The sequence below is a fragment of the Scyliorhinus torazame genome, chromosome 1 (genome assembly GCF_047496885.1).
Source record: "Scyliorhinus torazame isolate Kashiwa2021f chromosome 1, sScyTor2.1, whole genome shotgun sequence".
NCBI lineage: Eukaryota > Metazoa > Chordata > Chondrichthyes > Carcharhiniformes > Scyliorhinidae > Scyliorhinus > Scyliorhinus torazame.
The window spans coordinates 362,343,103-362,360,639 of record NC_092707.1 but is presented as its reverse complement, the minus strand read 5'-3'; the positions used below and the strand labels follow the sequence as shown (position 1 = coordinate 362,360,639).

The 17,537-nt window shown below is 47.9% G+C and overlaps 1 protein-coding gene across 4 annotated transcripts in view; it reads right to left on the bottom strand.

Moving 5' to 3' along the window:
• Nucleotides 1-17,537, bottom strand: part of LOC140426372 (tetratricopeptide repeat protein 7A-like) — a 515,720-nt gene that overhangs the window by 348,537 nt on the left and 149,646 nt on the right. For all 4 annotated transcript variants that reach the window (XM_072511044.1, XM_072511055.1, XM_072511074.1 and 1 more), the window contains exon 10: nucleotides 14,371-14,454. In XM_072511044.1, the coding sequence (XP_072367145.1) occupies nucleotides 14,371-14,454 (84 nt within the window). The remainder of the gene's footprint in view (nucleotides 1-14,370; nucleotides 14,455-17,537) is intronic.

Sequence of the window (17,537 nt, the reverse complement as noted above, 5' to 3'; positions counted from 1 at the left end):
CTCAAGAAACAAGCACTTTGGGAATGGCTTCCACAGCACACGGATGCCGTGGATGCTTTAAAGAGAACCCTCAGCACAGCTCCCGCATTACAGGTCCCAGATCCACTTTCCCCGTACGCAATTGAGGTTGCAACTACCAACCAAACCCTTTCGGCCGTGCTCCTCCAAGAACAACATGATCGATTAGGCTCTGTGGCATACGCCTCACGCGTATTAGATCCAATCGAGCAAGGATTTTCTGCCTGCGAAAGGCACCTGCTCCCAGTCTTTTGGGCAGTACAATACTTCGGCTACATTACAGGGCTCAACCCCATCACCTCGACTTAAGGATGGCACAGTCAGCCAGATCCACGCAGCCCGTTGGACCCTTCTTTTACAGGGACGGGTCATCACAGTTAAGAGAACCAAGATCCACACTTTCCTAGCCGATAATTTACAATATGCAGGTACCACACGAGTGTGAGATCATCTTGACTAAGCATAATACAGGACCCTTTGTACCAAAGTCAGCTCCCCTGAAAGCAGGTACTACACCCCAGAGACCCCAGCCCACAGACAGATGCGCACCCCTGAGAATCTATGTGGATGGCTCCTCCACAGTTCTAAACGGGTAAAGAATTACCGGTTGCAGTATTTATGTAGAGGACGTGCAGGGACGTGCCCTAGGAGAGATTTCGTTAAAATTGCCAAGACATTTAGGCTCGCAGGCAGCAGAACTGACAGCCATAGCGTATATTGTAGATCACCCCGACTCGTTTCCTACCCCAGCTGACATATATTCGGACAGTTTATATGTCTGCAACAGTTTAACCAAATTCCTACCCCTGTGGGAAACTAGAGGATTCGTTTCCGCAGACTGAAAGCCCCTACCCTCAGCCCCATTACTCCAGCATATTCTGAGAACAGCCAAACACCGTAAATATGGAATCATCAAAGTTCGTCGTCATCATCGTTCATCCCCCCCGGTAACGTTAAAGCAGACGCCCTAGCAAAAGCAGGTTCCAGACACGGTCACTTTTGGAACCCCCTCCCCCCCCCGAAAGCGCCCCAGTACACACGGTTCAGATCTCACAGACCAACATTCAAGATTTGGCAAAGGCTCAAAAGGAAGGTGAGCAGCTCAGGGAAATTTTAAAAGGCAACTTCCCAGCCCCTTATGATAAGTTTAAAAACGCGATAATCACACATGACGGTGTGATTTTAAAAGATGGCATTTATGTAGTTCCCAGCCAGGACAGGAATCAAATTATTTGTCAGTTCCATGGCAATCATGGACACCAGGGCATTGAACCCACCCTAGCCCACCTCAGACCTCTCTGCTGGTGGCCTGATTTAAAAGCCAATGTTACACATCACATCGAGAATTGCTTAATCTGTGCCCAGAACAATCCGGACAGATATGCAAGAAAAGCTCAGCTAAGTCACACGCGCCCCTGGACGAATTTGCAAATCGACTATATAGGACCCCTACCCCCCTGCAGAAATGGTTTCAAGTATGTGTTGATGGTCATCGACACCTTCACAAAATGGGTGGAAGCCTTTCCATCCAGAACAAACACTGCCAAAATGACAACTAAAATCCTCACTGAGCACATCTTTACAAGATGGGGACTCCCACGCAGTCTAGAGTCCGATCAAGGCTCCCATTTTACAGGATGTGTGATGAAAAACGTCCTCATAATTTTCGGAATAAAGCAAATGTTCCATATTGCGTACCACCCCCAATCGAGCAGCATAGTAGAAAGATATCCTTGGCTGGGTCAAAGAACACCAGTACTGGAGCTGCGCTGAGCTACGCCTTCAGCTCAAGCCACTCCGCTTGAAGTGCAGGAAGCCATTGGAACACTGTCGACTTTTTAACGAGATGCCGGAGGGCCGTGGTGTGGGATGCCATGTTGGGAATAAATTTTCCGAGAAAATTTACCATCCCGAGGAAACGGAGGACTGTCCTTTTGGCCTCTGGGGTCTTCATGGCATTGATTGCCAGCACCTTGTCAGCACACCCTGCTGTGAAATATGGTCACCCAGAAACTTGATAGTGGACTGACCAAATGAGCATTTGGCCTGTTGAGCTGGAGGCCATTTTCATGAATCCTCTGGAAAACCTGTTTGAGGCGAGCAATGTGATCCTCGGGCGTCGTGGACCAGATGATCACGTCGTCCACATTGACTCGCACCCCCTTGATGCCCTCCATCATTTGCTCCATTATGCGATGAAATACTTCGGAAGCTGAGATGATACCAAAAGTCATGCGGTTGTAGCAATACCTGCTGAACGGAGTGTTAAACGTGCACAGCTTCCGACTGGACTCGTCCAGCCGTATCTGCCAGAAACCGCGGGAGGCGTCCAGCATGGTAAAGAATTTGGCATGAGCCATCTCACAGGTTAATTCTTCACGCTTCGGGATCGGGTAGTGCTCTCGCATTATGTTGCGATTCAGGTCTTTGGGATCAATGCAAATGCGGAGTTCACCAGAGGGTTTCTTGACGCAGACCATGGAGCTGACCCAGTCTGTTGGTTCCATGACCTTTGAGATGATGCCCTGGTCTTGGAGCTCTTGTAGCTGCGTTTTCAGACGATCCTTGAGGGGAGCCGGCACCCGGCGTGGTGCATGGATGACTGGGGTGGCATTCGGCTTGAGCAATATCTTGTAGCGATATGGCAGCATGCCCATCCCATCAAACACATTGAGGTATTGCGTGAGAACGTCGTATATCTTAGCCTGGAGATTCACATTGGGCGAGGCAGTCGCCGGTGTCGAGGACATGGCATGGACTCGCTGGATCAGATTTAGGAGTTTGCATGCGCGAGCACCGAGCAGTGATGCCTTGTCAGGCTGGACGATCTCGAATCTTAAGTCGCATTGATTGCCTTGTGAGATACACCTAGCTGACACGATCCACTGGCAGCTATGGCATTTCCATTGTAGTCAAGGAGCTGGCAGGCTGGTGGAAGAATGCTAGGTTAGTCTCGGATGCTGTCGAGGTCTGACTGTGATATAAGGTTTGCAGACGCGCCAGTGTCCAATTTAAATCGGATGCGAGACTGGTCGACTATGATGACAGCACACCACTCGTCGTCAGGATCCACACTCAGGTTTGAAAGGCGGTTTGCAGGCGCAGTGGAAACCAACTCACGTGTGGTGATGATGCTCACCCGATATGGAGACTTGAGGCAGTCAGCATCGGGGTCCGTTGGGCAGTCGGGATAAGAATCCTGCATGCCTTGTTGTACTCAGCGGACACGTCTGCGCTGCAGCTGGGATCGCTGGCTGTTGCTCGGTGGAGTGGACCTGCAGAAGGCCGCGTAATGCCCAGCCTTTCCACACTGTAGACATCGCCTTCCTTTGGCTAGACATTGCAGCTTTACATGGGCGGAGCCACAATTTAGACACGTCATGACGCTGATGTCAGCGCGTTCTGTGCGCCATCGCGCATGAGCAGTGTGGTCGGCCGACGTTCGCACATACGCATTAGTGTCATCGGCCTCATTGTCCACCCGGTCGTGGCGCGCATGCGTAGGGACCCGGGAAAAGCGCGCGAAGTGGCAACTTTCCTCGATGCTCAGGCCTTGCATTTTTGCGATGGCTTGCACCCTTTCTGCCTCGTGGGAGGCCAGTTTTGCAGTTTCTGCCGCCCTGATGCGGGAGTAACGATTTCTGGCATGCTCATGGACAGCGCACGTTTCGATGGCAACGGAAAGGGTCAACTGTTTGATTTTGAGGAGCTGGACCCCAAAAACGATCTGATCCCGGAACATGGAATCAGCCATCGAGTCATAATTACATGACTGCACTAGGATGCGGAGATGGGTTAAGAAGGACTGAAAAGGTTCATCCTTACCCTGAAGCCTTTGTTGGAAGATGTACCGTTCAAAGCTCTCATTCACCTCAATTTCACAGTTGCTGTCAAATTTCAGCAGAACTGTCTTGAACTTCGTCGTCTTCGCCATCGGCAAACGTGAGCGAGTTATAGATGTGGATGGCTTGATTCCCCGCAGTCGACAGGAACAGCGCAATCTTTCTGGTATCCGATGCTGCCTCGAGGTCGGAGGCCTCGATATACAGGAGGAACTTCTGTTTGAAGACTTTCCAGTTGGCGCCGAGGTTGCCGGAGATCCGCAGTTGCGAAGGAGGCTGGAATCTTTCCATGCCGCTGGATGGCTGCTTGCTGGTCGTTGCAGATTCACTCGAGGTAGGTTTGTTAGAATTAATAGCTCCCTGGTACCATGATGTGTTAAGTGAGTTGGTTCAACGTTGACTGCAACTGGATGCAGTGAAACTAGAATCAGGCTTCCGACACAGGAGATGGTCCAGCACTGTTTTATTGAACTTCCTGATTGCTGTACATAATCTGCTGTGGGTTGACAGTCTATTAATCTAACTGATAACCTCCTACTGGCTTGATCAGACTAGCTCTCTACCACATGGAGATGGTGTTCACTGGCTTGTGCACTCTTACTATCTCAGTAGCTGTGTCCTGTGAGAGAGTCTTAATGCCCTGTGGGCTTTATAGTGGTGGTGTCCTGTCTGGTGATTGGTTGTTCTGTGTCATGTGTGTTCATTGGTTATCTTGGTGTCAATCCCTGCCTGTCTGCATCTCATTATATACATGAGTGGATATTATGACAGGCGGGAGGGAAGCAGGCAGTGGCATTCTCGCTGAACTAGTAATCCAGAGGCCCAGGGTAAACTTCTGGAGATCAAGTTCGGATTGTAGCCATGTAAAATGGCTGCGTTCCGATTAATCTGGCCAAAACCCAGTTTAAAACGGCTAACCCGAAAGACTGCTGGGAAAAGCAGCCAAAAAGACACAAGCAGGCAGCTGCAGACAGGTTTGCAGCTTCAGCTCGGGGAACGTAGCCCGGATCGATACTCAGGGCTATCAACAGCCCATCAACCCAGGTATCCGCAGTTTCATTCAGGACTGTTTACACCTAATCAACTCAGACATCCACAGTTAAATCGGCTATCCCCGGGAACAATTGCAACATATTAGCAATTGAATACCGGGCCAGACCTGTCAGCGCCTGCAGTGGCCGAAACAAAGACAGGTGAGCGACCACCCCCCGATCGAGGAATCACCTCACCATTGGACACATCAACCCCAGAGATTGGGGACAGAATCCAATCACTTGGGACTCAGGGTCAAGGGCTGCCCCGGGAGGCGGAAAGCCCCTGGGCCCTATAAAAGTGAAGGTCCAAGTTCAGATCTCTCTCTCTCATCTTCGCCTGCTCGAGACCTTCGCAAGACCAGCCACCGGCAACAGTAAGTTGAATCCAGTGATCGCTATCCGGTAGAGACACCTAGCCACCGACCTGTAGCAGCCTTTTGAATCCCGCGGGCCAGATTTGATTGGACAAGCCATTCGTTTCCCTGACCTGGTGGGCTCTTCCTAAGTTAAGTATTGGCCAGTAGTGATAGGTTTATTATATAGAAAGTAGTATTAGAGTATTAATATTGCTTGTTGTATATAATAAATGACCATTGTTTTAATCCTTACTAAGCGGTGTGCTGTGTTATTAATCATAACCTGAACTTGAACCACGTGGCGGTATCATAAAGATACCTGGCGACTCATGAGCAAAGGTGACTGAAACAGAGCAAATAGACTAAAGCTAGAAAGAGCAACAGGATCCCACCAAGGCAAGTGGAATTTAGACTCAATAAAATATCTGGATGATGCCCATGAAACCAATGTTAATTGTCACGGTCAAACTGGTTCAGGAAACCTGCCTACATGTGACTCCAGACCCGCAGCAATGTGGCTGGCTCTTAACTAAACTCTGAAATGGCCTTGCAAGCCACTCAGCTGTATTCAATTGTTACACAAAGGAATGAAACCAGATGGACCACCCAGCAACAACTGCAAACTATAACAGAAAACCCCAGCCCTGTCGACTCTATAAAGTCCTTCTTAATGACATCTGGGGTTTGTGCCAAAATTGGGAGAGCTGTCTCACAGACTAGTCAAGCAAATCCCTGACCTACTCATATTCACTGAATCATACCTTACAGATAATGTTCCAAACACGACCATTACTATACCTGTCTCACCGGTAGGACAAATCCAGCAGAGATCATAGAATTTACAGTGCAGAAGGAGGCCATTCAGCCCATCGAGTCTGCACCGGCTCTTGGAAAGAGCACCCTACCCAAGGTCAACACTTCCACCCTATCCCCATAACCCAGTAACCCCACCCAACACGAAGGGCAATTTTGGACACCAAGGGCAATTTATCATGGCCAATCCACCTAACCTGCACATCTTTGGACTGTGGGAGGAAACCGGAGCACCCGGAGGAAACCCACGCACACACGGGGAGGATGTGCAGACTCCGCACAGACAGTGACCCAAGTCGGAATCGAACCTGGGACTCTGGAGCTGTGAAGCAATTGTGCTATCCACAATGCTACCGTGCTGCACAGTGGCGGCACAGTGGTTGGGAGGGAATTACCCTGGGAGTTCTCAACATCGACTCTGGGCCCCATGAAGTCTCATGGCACCAGCTCAAACATGGGCAAGGAAATGCCCTGCTGATCACCACATACCATCCCCCCTTAACTGATAAATCAGTACTCCTCCATCTTGAACACCAATTGGAAGAAGCACTGAGAGTGACAAGGCTGCAGAATGTATTTTGGATGGGGGACTTCAATGTCCATCACTAAATGTGGCTGCAGCAGGTGTTGAGGGAACCAACATGAGGGAATAATATACCAACCTTCCTGCTGCAGATGCAGCTGTCCATGGCTGTATCGACAGGAGTGACCACCGCACAGTCCTTGTGCAGACAAAGTCCAGTCTTCACATTGAGGATATCCTCCATATAGTGTTGTGTGGCACTACCACTGTGCTAATTGGAATGGACATCCAACAGATCTAGCAACTCAAGACTGGGCATCCATGCGGGGCTGTGGGCCATCAGCAGCAGCAGAATTGTACACAACCACAATCTGTAACCTAATGGCTCGACATGTCCTCCAGTCTGATGTGTTGGGTGTTCTGGATCACAAACAGGTCACCAACACTGGAAGTGGTGCAACTCTATTTTAGTATAAGGTTAACTATATTAACATACTTGAACTGTGGGTAAATGCAATACCAGCTTTAACTGTTGACCCTTGCCTAGTCCTAACCAGGTGATGCACTCAGCACATGGTGAATGTCTGTGTTGCAGGCTGTGAGCTCTGTGCTCCGAGCTGGCTGCTACTAGAATGAGCGGGAACTCTCCTGTCCCCTGTCTTTATAGTGCGTGTGCTCTCACTGGTGATTGGCTGCGGTGTTGTGTATGCTGATTGGTCCCACTGCATGTCCATCAGTGTGTGTGTCAGCGCCATAATATACTGGTGTATATTATGACACAGTCTACCATTATCACCAAACTAGGGGATCGACCCTGGTTCAATGAAGAGTGCAGGAGGTCATACCAGGCACATCTAAAAATTAGGTGTTAATTTGGTGAAACTACAATGCAGAGCTATTTGCATGCCAACAGCATAAGCAGCATGTAATAGATAGAGCTAAGCGATCGCACAACCAATGGTCAGATCTAAGCTCTGCTGGCTGCAAAATCCAGACGTGAATAGTGGTGGACATTTAAACAACTCACGGAAGAGGAGGCTCCACAAATAGGAGCCTAGAACATCTGGACAAAAATCTTCAACTAGAAGTGGCAAGTGGAGATCCATCTCAGTCTCCTCCAAAGGTCTCCAGTATCACAGATGTCAGTCTTCAGCCAATTCGATTCACTCCACGTGATATCAAGAAACAGCTGAAAGCACTGGGTAACGCAAAGGCTATGGTCCCGGACAATATTCCTGCAATAGTCCTGAAGACTTGTGCTCCAGAACTTGCCGCACCCCTAGCCAAGCTGTTCCAATACAACTACAGCACTGGCATCTACCAGGTAACATGGAAAATTGCACAGGCATGTCGTGTACACAAGAAACATGACAAATCCAACTCCGCCAATTACCGCCGCACCAGTCTATTTTCAACCGTCAGCAAAGTGATGGAAGATGTCATCAACAGTGCTATCAAGCAGCACTTACACTGCAATAACCTGCTCACGGGTGCTCACTTTGGGTTCTACCAGGGTGACTCAGCTCCTTATCTCACTACAGCCTTGGTTCAAACATGGACATCAGAACTGAACTCCAGAGATAAGGTGAGAGTGACTGGCCTTGACATCAAGGCAGCATTTGAGTGAGTAAGGCATCAAGGAGCCCAAGCAAAATGAGTCAATGGAAGTCAGAAAACAATTGTCCTGTTGGAGGTCAATCATCCCAGTTCTAGGACATCGCTGAGGAGTTCCTTAGGATAGTGCCCTAGGCCCAACCATCTTCAGCTGCTTCATCAATGACTTACGGTAAGTGCAGGAATTTACAGCGGATGTGAGGAAAAGCTTTTTATCCCAGAGGTTGGTGCAAGTCTGGAACTCGCTGCCTGAAAGGGTGGTGGAGGCAGAGACCCTCGTAAAATCTAATAAGTATTTAGGTGTGCACTTGCGATGCCAAGGCATGCAAGGCTATGGGCCAAGTGCTGGAAAATGAAATTAGAATACTGAGATGGTTAATTTTGACCGGCGCTGCCACGATGGACCAAAGGGCCCTTTCTATATTGTAGATCTCTATGGCCTTCCTTCCTTCATAAGGTCAGAAGTGGGGATGTTCACAGATGGCTGTGCAATGTTCAGCACCATCCGCTACACCTCAGGTACTGAAGCAGTTCATGTAAAAATGCAGCAATGTCCAGCTTTGAGCTGACAAGTGGCAAGTAACATTCACGCCACACAACTACCAGGCAATGACAATCTCACCAAGAGAGGATCTATGCATCATTCCTTGACATTCAATGGCATTACCATCAGTGCCCTATCAACATCCTGAGGGTTACCTTGACCAGAAACCAAACTGGACTAGCCATATAAATACTATGGCTACCAAAGCAGGTCAAAGGCTAGGAATTTACAGTGAGTACCTCACCTCCTGACTCACCCAAAGTATGTCCACCATCTACAAGACGCAAGTCAGGAGTGCAATGGAATACTCTCCAATTGCCTGGATGAGCGCAGCTCCAACAGCACCATGCAGGACAAAGCAGCCCACTTGATTGCTACCCCTTCCACAATCCGTCCATCACCGACGAACCCCAGAAGACCATAATATATAGGAGCAAAATTAGGACATTCAACCCATCGAGTCTGCTCCGAATTTGATCAAGGCTGATGAGTTCCTCAACCCTCATAACCCAGATTCTCTTATTAATCAAGAAATCCCTTGAACAGCGTCAGTCATGTGTACCATCTACAAAATGTACTGCGGGAACTCATCAAGGTTCCGAAGACAGCACCTTCCAAACTCACGAGCAGTACCATTTAGAAGGGCAAGAGCAGCAGATACCTGGGAACCTCACAACCTGGAGGTTCCCCTCCAAGTCACTCACCATCCTGACTTGGAAATATATCACCATTCCTTCACTGTCGCTGGATCAAAATAAATCCTGGAATTCCCTCCGTAACAGCATTGTGAGTGTACCTACACCTCAGGGACTGCAGCCATTCAAGAAGTCAGCTCACCATCACTTCTGAATGGTAACTGGGGATGGACAATTAAGGCTGGCCCAACCAGCGATGCCCACATCCCATAAATGAAGACAGGAGGGAAGGAAGGCAGGAAAGAAGAAGAGACAAAGTGAAAGAAAGACGGAATTTCACATTTGCTTAGCAAGCAAAAACGATATTCCTCCCCTATAAGGCATACTCTATTGTTTGCCATAAATTGAAGAACATCTGTGGTTAAATTAATTTGCACAGATATGAAAGTTTATTACTAAAAGCAAACACTTCATCTTCTTTTATTCTATTCTTGTAATGCTATTGAACAGCAATAGTGTAAACTGAAAAGGATTGCATGAGCAGTCTGTGCTGAGCAACATTAGCAATCTCCATGCAAGTATCTGTATTAAATGCCCTATTACAGTGTGTAATTAATCAATCTAGGCAGTTTGTCAACCACTGGATCATTTGTGCTGCATATGTTCTGCAGAGCAACGTATAAAAATGAGCCACTAGAGTTCAGGAAAATTGTTCAGAAGAAACCAAATTCCTTTTGTATAATTTAATCAATTTATCCAGGGGCTGCATTACAGAGATGTTAAATGGAAAAGGCGTTGTAAGGATTGGTTGTGGTGCTATAGGACGGTGGGCCTTAGTGTCATGGACACTCACATCCGCCAGGCACGGGGGCCTTTTACGAATATGGAGACAAAGCCAACTGTATGCTGGCACACCAGTTGAGAAAGCACACAGCACGAAGGAGAAAACTCAAGTTAGGGACAGTAACGGTAGGATGGTAGCAGACCCAAACAATGTCAATAAGGTCTTTATGAACTTTTACCAGATCAGGCGGGGGGGGGATCTAGGGGATGGAACAGTTCCTTGACAGACTGGATATGCCGTGGTGGGGGAGGACTGGAAACAGGCACTGGAAGCACCGCTAGGGCTCGGCGAAATCGTGGAGTGCATCAACTCCATGCAATCAGAGAAAGTGTCAGTACCGGACGGATTCCCAGTACAAAAACGTTCAGCAGCGCTGGCCATGCACTTGCGGGGGATGTTCAATGACTCACTGTCAAAGGGAGCCCTGCACAGGCCTCGATCTCTTTAATCCCGAAGAAGGACAAAGGCCCGACAGAGTGTGGACCATACAGGCTCTCTCTCTTAAACACGGACGTGAAAATCTTGGCAAGAGCACTGGTGAGGCAATTGGAGATTTGCCTTCCAGTTCTGGGCAGACAACTAACAGCGAACATCAGACACCAACTGAACGAAATAATGACCCTATCCGGGGAGAGAGCACCAGAGGTGATCGTCTCCCTAGACACTGCAAAAGCTCTTGATTGAGTACAATAGAGGTACCTTATGGAGGTGCTTGAACAGTTTGGGTTCAGAGCAGGGTTCACCATGTAGATGAAGCTTCTGTGCAGCGTTCCTATGGCGAGCATGCGGAAGAACGCAACCAGCTCCAACTATTTCTGAATGCACACGGGAGGAAGGCAGGGGTGCCCACTATCCCCGCTCCTGTTCACGCTGGCAATTGAGCCACTGCTTATTGCCCTTAGGTCGGTGGATTGCTGGAAAGGGGGCAGAGAGCATAGACTCTCACTCTATGTGGATGACCTGCTCCTCTAAGTGTCGAACTCCCAAGCCAGCATAGGAAACTCCTTGGGGAGTTTGGCACCTTCTCAGGTTGCAAACTCAACCTGGGGAGGAGCACGTTCGTCCGGATGGACCCCCGAGTGGGGGAGCTGCTAAGTGCTGAATTTAACAAATAAAGCCACTGAAAGTAATTCATCTTCTGTAGAAAACATTATTATTTTTTTATTTGTTCATGGGACGTGGGTGTCACAGGCTGGGCCAGCATTTATTGCCCATCAATAATTGCCCTGTATATTTTATTACTGCCCTGTATATTTAGGGTGTTTGTAGATGAATGGGTGGGTTGCTATTAGTATCCGTTGCTATAATGTCGTCTCCAGTACACACATTTGTTCTCTGTACATAACCTTTTATTGTGTAGTAAGCAGTAAATGTATGTCTGTGTTAACTACCCTAAGGACTTTGCAGGAATTGACTGTTGCACAGAAAAGCTGCAACAGTACCAATGATTTGATGCTATATATCTTTCTATCCGTTGTTTTTCTTATCACTAAATAAATATAGGATACCATATTTGCACCCAATCGTTTCTTAAAATGATTTCAGAGTTTTGCCTCTTGTAGCTTACTCAGAACTACTGCAGATGTTATTTAGTTTTCATGTGTAAAAGATCTTACTGATGATTGTAAATTTAAACCAGCTTGTTTGACTTGAAATAATATTTGAGACTTACATTCACTACATTCAGTCTTGCCTTCTACAGCTGTAAGATTGCTTCTTTGTCACATCCTTTCTAAAAAGCGCAGTTTTACCCATCTTTCCTCGTATCTCAGATCTCCGATACTCACAAAGTCTCACGACTCCTCTTATTTACCATGCATCCACTCTATGCAGAACTTGTCATGTGCATAGTGACAAAACTTCAAAATATTTAATGTCTACTTGTACATTTCCTTTGGCGAGTTGAATAATGCTATTTTAAAGAAAATGAGTAATGGGACGGAGAAAGGTCCATGTGGTCATTGAAAACATTTGGAAAGGAATTTGAGAGAGATTATTTTGGAGACCATCAGCAATTTTTTATTCAATTTTGGAAAATATGTTTACTTCACCTACTTTAGATGGGGCAAATATATCTGTGCATATAACATAGGAGAAGGGGGGCTCTACAGGGCAGAATCCCTACAGGGCAGAAGGAGGCCATTGTGTGTTAGACATCATGAAACTAACACTTACATAAATACCAACACATAATAAGAAAATAGAGTCCATCAATATATCGGGGAGGCCCAGACCCAGAGTAGTGCTCTGGAGACCCAGAGTAGTGCTCTGGAGACCCAGAGTAGTGCTCTGGAGACCCAGAGTAGTGCTCTGGAGACCCAGGTTTGAATGCTCTGGGGTCCCGGGTTTAAATCCCGCCAATGCAGATGGTCAAATTTTAATTCAATAAAAATCTGGAATGAAAAATCTAATGATGACATGAATTGTCGATTGTCGTAAAAACCCATCTGGTTCACTAATGTCCTTTAGAGAAGGAAATCTGCTGTCCTTACCCGGTCTGGCGTACATGTGCCTGCAGACCCACAGCAATGTAGTTGACTCTTAACTGCCCCCTCAAGGGCAATTAGGGATGGGCAATAAATGCTGGCACAGCGAGCGATGCCCATGTCCCATGAACAAGTGAAAAATAAAAATAATAATGTATGCTACAGAAGATTTCATTTCAGTGGCTTTATTTGTTAAATTCAGCACTTATCAGTGTCACTGGTTTTCACAAATTCTTATGATTTAGAACAAGGGTTCCCAGACTGAGGTCCGTGGAGGTCTGTGAAGGGTCTCCAGGGAGTCAGTGATACTGCAGTCTGCCACATGACCAACAAATGCCAGTTCCAACCTTCCAGATTTAAAAATAAGGAAAGCAAATAGGCCAATCAGATCAATGCCTTTTGGAGGACTCAATGCTGGTGACCTGAGAATTCATTCTATCAGCATTCATTGCTTAGAGAGGCCCTGCTCTGATTGGCCCATTTGATTTACTCGCTTTCACTGTTGCTGGGCGTAAAAGCCCAGGCCAAAGCGAAGATCAACGGTGAGCCTGCAGAAGCAGGAGACTAGAAGTAAGTTGGAGTCAGAAGTCAACGCCAGCATTACCAGCGGTCGCATAGGTGGTAGTAGTTCAAGCAGTGTCGTTGGCGGGGTCCAAACATGAGACAGAGGTGTGTGTGTGGGCGAGTGAGTGAATGGTGAACGAGTGAGTGTTGAACGAGTGAGTGTTCATTGAGTGAAGTTGAACGAGTGAGTGTTCATTGAGCGAGTGTTGAGTGAGTGTTGAGTGAGTGAGTGAGCAAGTGAATGAGTGAGTATGATTGGAGTGAGTGAGTGATGGGAGAGATGATGTAAAGTGAATGAGGAAGAGAGAGGTGCCTGTATCCGATATGAGCAGCAGCTTTCCAGCATCACTCATTCCACTAAAAATTACAAAAGGTAAGACTTCATTTTTTTTTAAATAAGAGAACCTTTTACATCACCCACTCCTAAGTGGATACTACTTCCAGGGGTTAATGTTAAGGGGCCGTGGGAGGATGTCTTGGCCAGGGCTTAATGTGAGGGGCCATGTATCTGGCAAATGTATTTGTGCCCGTGTGTTTCTTCCAAATTCCTGATATATGAATAGATATAAACTAGAAAAGACTTGTTTACATTCGATTTTTGTATCCGCACCTAGTTAGTGGCAAAAAAAAGGGGCATCGACATTATGAGAATGCTTGGGGTTCCCCGATGCACCTGGGAGATCACGAGGGGTTCCACGGCTTGGGAAACCCTGATTTGGAATACAGCTTTGATTGTTAAAAAGCACTGGTTTTATGGGGCAGCTCTGAAGAAAGGTCTTTCATGCCACAGTTTCCAAGATTAAATCAGGAGGAGTAATGCTCATTCCCAGCTTCCTGTACCTAAACTAATAATTTGTGGAGGTTAGCCAATATGCAAATGTTGTGTTTGCACACAATGAAAAGTGTGCCCATTTGAGATAGAAAAGAGAAAAATTACAATTTGGTCAAAGAATTGTTCTCTAACTTTATGCACAGAAAACAATATTTCTGAGAAATATATTTAAAAATCTACTACAACCGCATTTAAATGTCTCAACGTTGCATCAGTAAGAGGAAAGGAATATAACAGCGACACTGCAATTAGAAACCGGCCTTACCTTTCCACAAGCCACCATTGAAAGTGCTAACTGATACCACAGGTGGAATTCATCGAATGCAAACTTCATCGCTCTCTCCAAACACTGAGGAAAGAAAGATTTCAATATGAGATGTATGCTTGATAAATAAACCATTAAAGGAAGTGGATTAACAAGTATGCTAAGCTTCCTATTTGACAGTACATATTACCAAACCATGGAAATGAAAATGAAAATGAAATGAAAATCGCTTATTGTCACAAGTAGGCTTCAAATGAAGTTACTGTGAAAAGCCCCTAGTCGCCACATTCCGGCGCCTGTTCGGGGAGGCTGGTACGGGAATTGAACCGTGCTGCTGGCCTGCCTTGGTCTGCTTTCAAAGCCAGCGATTTAGCCCTGTGGCACTTCTCACAACATTTGCTCTTCTGGCACAAAATTTTGTGTTTGTTCAGCAATGCAAGGGTCACTCTTTGTTTCACATTATAATTATGCCATCTCGTGGGAGCTTTCCCAAATACTTATTTAAATTCCGATTCGGAAAATGTGTGCGCAGAATTGGAGTTATGTTAAAATTACTCAGCAAACACAGCACAGAACAAGGCCATTTGACTCTACTGGCCAAATGCTGGTCTTAATGTTCCACACACACACCTAAAGCTACACAACTGGCCTGACTCTTGTCCAAGAAGGTAATTAAATTAGACAGGGTATCTGTCCATGATCACTATCCAGTGATCCCTGCCAGGAACTGCATGTGTGGTTGGCAGATGAGTACAGGATGAAACTCATCCACAGGTTTGCCCATGGCCTACCAACGTTCATGGTCTTTATTCACGGTCGTCACGGTAGCACAGTGGTTAGCACAGTTGTTTCACAGCTCCAGGGTCCCAGGTTCGATTCCTGGCTTGGGTCACTGTCTGTGCGGAGTCTGCACATCCTCCCCGTGTGTGCGTGGGTTTCCTCCGGGTGCTCCGGTTTCCTCCCACAGTCCAAAATGTGCAGGTTAGGTGGATTGGCCATGCTAAATTGCCCTTAGTGTCCAAAAAGATTAGGTGGGATTACTGGGTTACGGGGATAGAGTGGATGTGTGGGCTTAAGTAGGTTGCTCTTTCCAAGGGCCGGTGCAGACTTGATGGGCGTATGGCCTCCTTCTGCATGGTAAATTCTATGATTCTATATGCAGATTGCCACCCAAAACAAGGTGCTGGCAGGCACCCCAGGAAGGAACAAAAAACATTAGTTTCAGTCACTGAAACCATCTTCCTACCAATTACTGCCTTTACCAACCAACATGCAATCACCCGAGTCATTTTCATACCATGGGGAGACATCACCTAAGGCTTTGACTTATGTTTGAGCAAACAGGTTGTCATGATATGCAGACATGCAGATAATGATATACAGGCAGCTAATGAACACAGAGAACAGGACAAGACCAATGAACAGGCAGGATACTCAGGGGTGGTATCTCACTATAAAAGGCAAGAGGCACTCACACTCCGCCTCTTTCCACTGATGAACATCTACAGTGTGAGTCAGGGTGTTTGTACAGTATCACACCTCCAGCACGTGGCTATGAGCTAGTCTGGTACAGTCAGAGAGAGTAAGCACACTTAGGTTAGCAGAGTCGAACTCATGGAGAACTGTGCTAACTGTGCTACTGGTTCAATAAATCAGATTGAACTAACTTCAAGGTCTGGAGTGTCTTTTGGTTAAAGCTGCATCCAGTTGCAGCCTGTGTTATCCCAGAGTACATAACACATCACAGGTTTGCTTAAATTAGCACTCCGTCCTACAACTAGCCTGAAAAGTTTAATAAGTCTATCCCCCCCCTTACTTGTGAGAGACAGAGGGCTGGATTCTCCATTTCTGAGAGTAAGTGTTTCTCCATTTCTGAGAACAAGCGTTGACGCCGGCGCATAAGGTTCGTGGAGTTCCATGACAGCAAAACTGGTGCCACACCTGGACCGATTCAGTGACTGTCAAGGTGCTAGAACAGGCGCCATGTGGAACACAATCGATTCCAATGCGAAATGGTGCGGGATTCGGCAGTTTCGCGATTGACACTCAGGAGGCTGACCAGCTGCAGCTGCATAAACACACTTCACTCCACACACACACCATCCCCGCCAACAAGATGACAGCAAAGAGAGCGGCACACCGTTTCACGGACTGGAAACCCTCCTGGATGCGGTGGAAGAGAGGCGGGCCACGCTATACACTGGCCCAGGAAGGAGACTGCCAGCCGCCATCAGTCGTCGTGCCTCGGCACAGGTGCCAGAGGCGGTCAGCACCACCAGCAACACTGTCCGACTGGCCAGCAGTGCTGGAAATAACTACACAACCTCCTCAGGTCAGACAGGGTGAGTAGGCAGCACTGCGCCCCAGGCACTAACCCCGTCCCACACACCCATATCCCTACCCCCACACACAAACTAGAGGGTGGACAAACCCCCACCCTGCAACACATGCTGGTACCCATACCAGCTGGCATGGCCGGGTGCCCTGGCCACTGAGGCCACCAGCTACCCACCCCTGGGCTGCATGGGTCAGACTGACTAACACTGTCATTTTCCGTTTGCCCCCCCAACCCCCAAGCAGAAGGACGGGAGTTGGTGAAAACTGAAGAGGGGCCGCCGGACCTGCAACCCCTCACCCTAACCGAGCAGAGGGCCCTGGACGTGGTCGGCGGCCAGGAGGAAAGGGAGGTCGCCTGGGTGGAGTTCGGCTGCGGGCGAGGAAGTGAGACCCTACTGTGTTGCAGTTCCCCGTGACACGTGTGTCAACACCCCCGCTTAACACCACCCTCACCCACACCACCCCCACTCCCCCCTGGCCCACGATCCAGTCATGCGTCTTGTCTAGTGTCTTGCAGGATCTACTGTAGATGGGGCAGATCCATCCGGTGCGCCCCCCCCCAGCCAGTGCGCCCCCCCCCCCCAGCCAGTGCCACAGCGCCCCCCCGAGAGAAGCTTGGACTGCAACCCTCGACCCGAGACACCCTGGAGCTCGAGTCTGAGGATGACACAGATTTCCTGTCACAGCTATCCCCAACACCCTCCACCATTCCAGAGACACTCACTAGTTTGGGCGCTTTAATGAAGAGGCTCCTGGGACACTCTCTGGTGCGCACCACACAGCTGATCCGGTACAGCAGATGGAGGTAGGAACTCCAGAGGGGGCGGACG